Genomic DNA, 6,038 nt, shown 5'->3' with positions numbered 1-6,038 from the left:
TCTTCTGCTGCTTCTCATCATTTAAAAGTTACTTTTTTCTCAGTGTGCCAATGAGAGGTACCAAGGTGCCATCAGAGGGTGTTCTCCCCTGAGGGACAGGCTGTGACCCCATGTCCCAATCCATCCCCGTGGGTGCTGCTTGCTCAGCACTAATCCCCAAAGCTCCCTAATCTGCACCTGCTCCTCCTCCCTTCAGGTTACATTACAAAGAAATGGATCTTGGCCAGTTTTTGATAAGACATTTTTTGTCTCCCTACCTTGGACCTCTTTCTCGTGGATTTCCTTGAGCTTGTTCAGGAACTCTGCAAAACTCTCTGTGGTCATGTTCAGGACTGAGCCACACACCAGGCTCTGTCCTTTTGCTTCAAATTATTCAGGTTTCAGCCTAAAATAGAAAGAAAAAGTCCAACAAAAGAGATGTGTCATGTGCATGTGGTGCTCTGGAAAGGACAAAGCCCAAAGCTAGGAAGGGAAATCATTTGCTAAACCAGGGATGCATTTTTGTCCACCCTGCCTCAGCGCTGAGCATAGCTAAGAGCATGTCTTAGATACTGGGAGAAGCCCAGCTGGAAAATCAGGCTTTTCCTCTACTTGTTGGGCAGTTTAAATTGCATTTCTCTGGGATGAGGTGGGGTAGGGCATCTTGAGCATAAAGAAGGGACTGCAGAACTCGTGTTGGAACCACATGGGGACTGATGATGGGGAAATTCACAACAGCTTTGGTGCTTGAGCCTGATGGGCTCATCTCCTGCTGGGATACTCCCATGCATCCCTCCTCCCTCTAGCACCACACACAGCTTTCACAGAGGCAACACACAGCACTTGGCCGCCCCACTGTCACTGCCCAGGCTTTATACATGGCCTCGCTGGCTGTACCCTCTTTGAAACCTTGGGAGACACCCAACAGACCTTTTTCACCCAATGTTACAGAGAAACCAGGAGAGGTGGTGTCCAGAGCCAAGACTTGCAGGAAGCTGGCATGAGTACAGCACCCGTGGGGTCCTCTGGAACCACCAAACCCACACTGGGAAAGAGGAACCTCCACATGAAGGCATTTAGCATCTCCACATGGGATCTTCTCCCCCAAAAATCATTCTGGGTTAATGAGTCATGGCGAGTAACCCCAATGCCAACAAAGCACCTGGACACTCAGCCTTCAACCACGAAGAGATGACCAGGGAGAAAACCTCCCCTGTGTTGCTGGAAAGTGAAGAGTGGGCTGGGATCTGGGCTTTGCAGCCCCACGGGGAAGGTCTGTGCTGGGTTCCAGCGCTCTCCCAGCCCAGCTCCCGCCCGTGCCTTTATCTGCATGCAGAGCAGGGATGTGCCAGATCGCCTGCATATGCAAGATGTGGGCACGCAGAGCTGGAAGAAGAAAGTTTCCCCTAAAGCATCTGGTTTTCAAAAGAAATGAGGCACGCGCCAGCAAGCACAAGCAGCGAGCTCGGCAGGCTCGGATCGGCGGAGCAGCTGCCTGAACATGAAGCATCCCAGAGCCACTTTGGCTTTTGAGCAAATCTGATGCAAACAGAATAGAGATCTCACTCTCTGGGGAAACAATTAAAGAATATTCACTGCTCCCACTTCCCAGGGCATAACCCACCCGTTCCCAGGCTGAGTGATCGATCCCGGCAAATAAAAGCATGGTGTGGCTCATCCAGCTCGAGATCTCCTGCTGTGAAATGGGATTGGGAGCTGACCTCAGCCCCAAGAGCCACAGCTGAAAACCAGCCAGGGGAAATAACGTGCAAAACAGGAAAAAACCCTCCTGATGTTAATGGGATGCACTTCCAAGGATCACTGAGTCCTAAATTCGGCTCTGCCCTGGGCAAAGCACCTCCCCAGGGCTGAAGGGAGGTTGTGAGATCAACCACTGCCACCACGGGACTGACACCCCAAGCGCCAGCGGGGAAGGCTCTGAAGCACTCAGGCACTAATTCCATTTTCATTCTCCAGTGCTGTAATCTGGGAAGGGATTGCAACTGTGAGCAGAGGAGTTGGTGGCTGCATGTGCTCCTACTGTGCTCACTGCTGCTGGATCAGGTCCTGCCCACCTTGTACTAAAGGGTACAGCCCTTTCCCCAAGGCTGGTGTCTCCGAGGGCTGAACCCAGCATTTCGAGACACAGGGCTCCAGCTCCGCCATCCCGGGAAGGTGACACCCTGGCTGGGACTGGTGCCAGCCCTCTGCTCGGGGAGGTAGGGCTGGGCTGGCGTGTGGTGGGAGGTGGGAGGCGCGGGGGCAGCCCAGGTGCTCGGTGCCGGATCCGGATCCCTGCAGCTGTGACTCAGTGCTGCAGGCAGAGCCCGGCAGATCAGGATTTGGGGTTGGGGTGTGGGCAACACCTTTGCCTTCTGTGCATGGCTGAGGCCGTGGTGCCACCAGGGTTGGGGCTCACTGCTGATTTTCTTCTCCTCAGAGTCCTCAGGCAAGTGGGGACCTGTGACCTGCTGCAGGTCCAATCAGCAGGGAAAAGCTGACAGTTTTGGTGATTTTTGAGATGCCAGAACCCATCTCTGCCTGCAGATGGAACAGCTGCTCTGTGGCAAATCTGGCGAGGACCTTGGGTCTTGTCTGTGCACACACATGGTAACAGAGACCCTGCATGAGCATCACTCCCCATATGTCTGTTCCCAGGATTCAGCCTTTTGCAGCAGCAGAACAGCCCCACCAACAGCCCAGGCTCCCTGAGAGGCTCAGCTTTGCTCCCTCTTGCCCGGTGTGGAGAGGTGAAGGTGTGAAGCCGCAGCTCCCAGCTCCTCTACCCTGCTCCAGAGGATTTATTGAGGGAGATTTATTGCTGAAGCCCAGACCACAGAGTGGCTCAGTGTGGAGCTCTCTCCCTGAGACAGGGATTTCATTTACAGCCCCGAGCCCTTTGCAGAGCTGTCACTGTGATGTAGAGCCCGCGGTGCCAGATGCGGCCCCGTGGCAGGGCTGGAGCAGCCCTGGGGGGTCCCGGCAGGGCCGGGCGTATTTCACAGTGACGGCTGCCCTCTGCAAACAGAGCCCCAGTGTCAGGGACCAAAGGTGAACTCCTCATCCAGGCCCTAAATCTGAAGGGTTTGGAGAGCCCAAGACCTGGGGCAGAGCTGTTGTTGACTGCCATGGCTTTGCTCACCTGTGCTCTGCATCCCTCGATGCTCAGCTCAGGGTGGGACAAGGGCTCCAGGTTGGGGCACAGGGATGTCCCTGGGATGTCTGCTCTCATGCACGGGGCTGGGGCAGCCCCCAGCATCTTCTGGGTACCAATGGCATCACTCCTTGGGCAGGATGCTCCTGTTGTGGCTGGGGAAAGGAAAAGCAGCAGGGAGGTTACTTTCTGTCCCATCCAAGGGGGCTGGGGAAGGGATGGACTTGGGCAGCTGGCTCTGAGAGCAGAGCCAACCCCCATTCCTTGGTCCCCAGGGGGTTACTGACCTCTCAACACCATCCCCAGCACTGTCTGTCACACTCACAGTGAGCCACAGCACATTCCCACCCTCAGCTGTGTCTCCTTTCAGAAGGATAAAGCAGCTCATTAACTAAATGAGCTTAAATCATTAAAAAAAAAAAAAAAAAGCAGAAAAGAAAAAGGCAGGACTGTGACATTCTGACACTGTGGGATCAGTGAAGCTTAGTGGATTTACCACCAGATATTTCCCCATCAGCAGTGCTGGAGTTGTTCAGCTCTGGGCTGGATTGATGTCACACACCTTTCTCTGGGCAATTGTTGGGCAGAGCTGCTATAACCAGCCAAAATTTCTTTCCTTGGCTACCCTACTAGATTCCTGGTCTAATTTTAGAATTATAATACAAGTTTGTACTCAGAAAAACCGCCTGATCACTCATGGAAAATCTGCAGTGCCAGGAGTATTTCACAGGCCAGTGTGGAGCTAATGCTCTTTGCTGATGTACTTTGCTTGGCAGTTTGAAGAGGGCTTTTTTGGTAGGTTGAGGGATTCTTTTTTTCTTGCTGGGTATTTATTTATTTGCATGACTTAACATGGCACAGACTGCCCTAAAATGGAACCCAGTGACTGCTCTCCACTGTGCTGGGTTTGCTGTGGGTGCTGCACAGGGGCTGCCAGACTGCAAAATTACCTCCCAACAAGTGAGACAGGAGGAGCAGCCTTGGCTCTTGCCTCTCCAGGGAGGAGGATTTGGTGCCTTCCTCTACCTCACACAACCTGAAAATCCTCCCGGAGCAGGGCAGCTGCTCCGTGCTGCTCCACCAGCCCAGGGGCCGGTTTGCAGCGAGCCCCAGGGTTGCCTCTGCTGGCTGTTGCAGGGGGGTCCCACTTGGGTGATGTGGAGCTGCAGCACCGCTGCAAACTGCCCCAATGGCCCTTTGGGTTTGTGGGCACTGTGCTGCTCACAGCCCCCTGAACCAGTCCAACAGGATCAGCAGCACCAGGGAGATGCTGGCCCTGCTCACGTGTGCACAGACGTGTCCCACTGCAGGGAGAGCAGAGCTGGAGCAAACCCTCCAACCTGCAGCTCCAGCCTCAAGTCACAACCTGCACACTGATTTACTTCTACCCCATAAAGTCTCTGCTGCCATAATACAGCACAGTCCTGGTGATCACAAACCCAGCAGCTCAATTTCTCCCCCACTACCCTGGCCCTGTGAAGGCAGCTTCTGCTTCTCCAGATGCTGTGGCAGTCACCAAACCCTCAATATGGGTTTTCTTCCATTTCCTCATTTCCACTTAAGAGCCCCTATTCCCCTCAAGAGCCCCTTGCAACAGGAACCTTGTTATCCTTGCAACAGGGACACCCCTGCTGCCAACTCCAGCCAAAGAGTCTTGGCTGCCCTGGGCTTGCAAGATCGCTAAAGCCAGAGCTGTTGGTCCTCTGCAATACCTGAATATACCCAGGAATCTGACTTTGGCTTTTACATAGCAGGGTGAGCAGTTTGAGGGTCTCTCCTTGCACCATCCCCAGCTGGGAGGGAGGTTTTGTCCTCCCACTCCCCAGCTCCTGCTGCTTTGCTGAGGTTTAACAGTAAATATTTGTTCTGCTCCCCACTTGATAAGGAATGACGTTTGGACCCACCAGCTGTGCCGTGATGCTCCCCAGAGTGTGGTGGGCTTTGGGCAGACCTGTGGGCAGGCCTGTCTGCCCACAGGAGGATTCAGAAGAGGGTTAAAAGTAGCCACTTATCTGCCCGTTCATCTCGGGGTAACCACAGGTTCTATAAACATTACTCAATTAACACCCCAAAATGCTCTAGGAAGTGGGTAATGAGACATTATCACGTTTTTAGGGTGTTTTAATTGCAAAGTGGCGAGGCTCAAGAATAGCTCAAGGCCCTGTTGGGATTGGAGGCATGTGGTCACTGCCCATCCAAAACACTCCCACTGCCACCCCCAGCTGCAGAGCCCCTGGCCGGGCAAAGTGGCAGGAAAATACCCTGGGAATCTCTGATAGATGATGGTTATCACCCCGCTCCCTGCTTGTGATCCTGTTATGCTGCTCATGGTGCCTGGGCAGCACCTTGGTCTCTCTGTCTTCTCCTCCATGGCAGGAGAGCTCCCCAGAGGGTCTCCTCAGAGCCCGCACTGCTCTTGGCATGGGGAATCCATCATTTCTGGTCCTGCATGGGAAAGCAGGTCTTGTGTGGGAGAAGGGGCACGAAGATTCCTCTCAATGCCGCTTCCATTAGCTGGCACCTCTGCTCCTGCTGTGTGAGGGGTGTACGGGCAACCTGAGTCAAGAAAATGGCCATGCAAACAGAAAGAACAGATCTATCTCCCCGGATATCCCCAGATGGTGAAGTCTTGGACAGGATTAGCTTTTCTCTTCAGCACTAAAAAAGGAGTAACATCCTAGGAAAACCCAATCCTGCAAAAACCTTCTGGGTGTTTAGCCCTGCTTCAGCACCAAGGATGAGTCTTACCAGCTCAGCCCCACGTTGTGCTGTCCAACAGCTGGGACAGACACGGTTGGGCATCTCTGCATGTCCCAAATGCCTGGTGGCACACTGGTGTTGGGGACACGTTGCCCCCTAGGCTAGGTTCTGAATCAATGCATCAGTGTCCTGCATCCTCCGGGGG

At 53.8% G+C, this 6,038-nt stretch overlaps 1 protein-coding gene across 1 annotated transcript in view; it reads right to left on the bottom strand.

Moving 5' to 3' along the window:
- RBBP8NL (RBBP8 N-terminal like) overlaps positions 1–6,038 on the bottom strand; it is a 21,804-nt gene that overhangs the window by 14,269 nt on the left and 1,497 nt on the right. The window contains exons 2-3 of the mRNA XM_017735803.1: positions 3,122–3,288; positions 258–385 (exon numbers count right to left, since the gene is read on the bottom strand). Of these exons, the coding sequence (XP_017591292.1) occupies positions 258–324 (67 nt within the window). The 5' untranslated portion in view covers positions 325–385; positions 3,122–3,288. The remainder of the gene's footprint in view (positions 1–257; positions 386–3,121; positions 3,289–6,038) is intronic.

The sequence above is a fragment of the Corvus brachyrhynchos genome, unplaced genomic scaffold, assembly GCF_000691975.1.
Source record: "Corvus brachyrhynchos isolate BGI_N302 unplaced genomic scaffold, ASM69197v1 scaffold10, whole genome shotgun sequence".
In the NCBI taxonomy this organism is placed as follows: Eukaryota; Metazoa; Chordata; class Aves; order Passeriformes; family Corvidae; genus Corvus; species Corvus brachyrhynchos.
The sequence above is the reverse complement of the archived record's forward strand: the minus strand, read 5'-3'. Positions and strand labels throughout refer to the sequence as shown.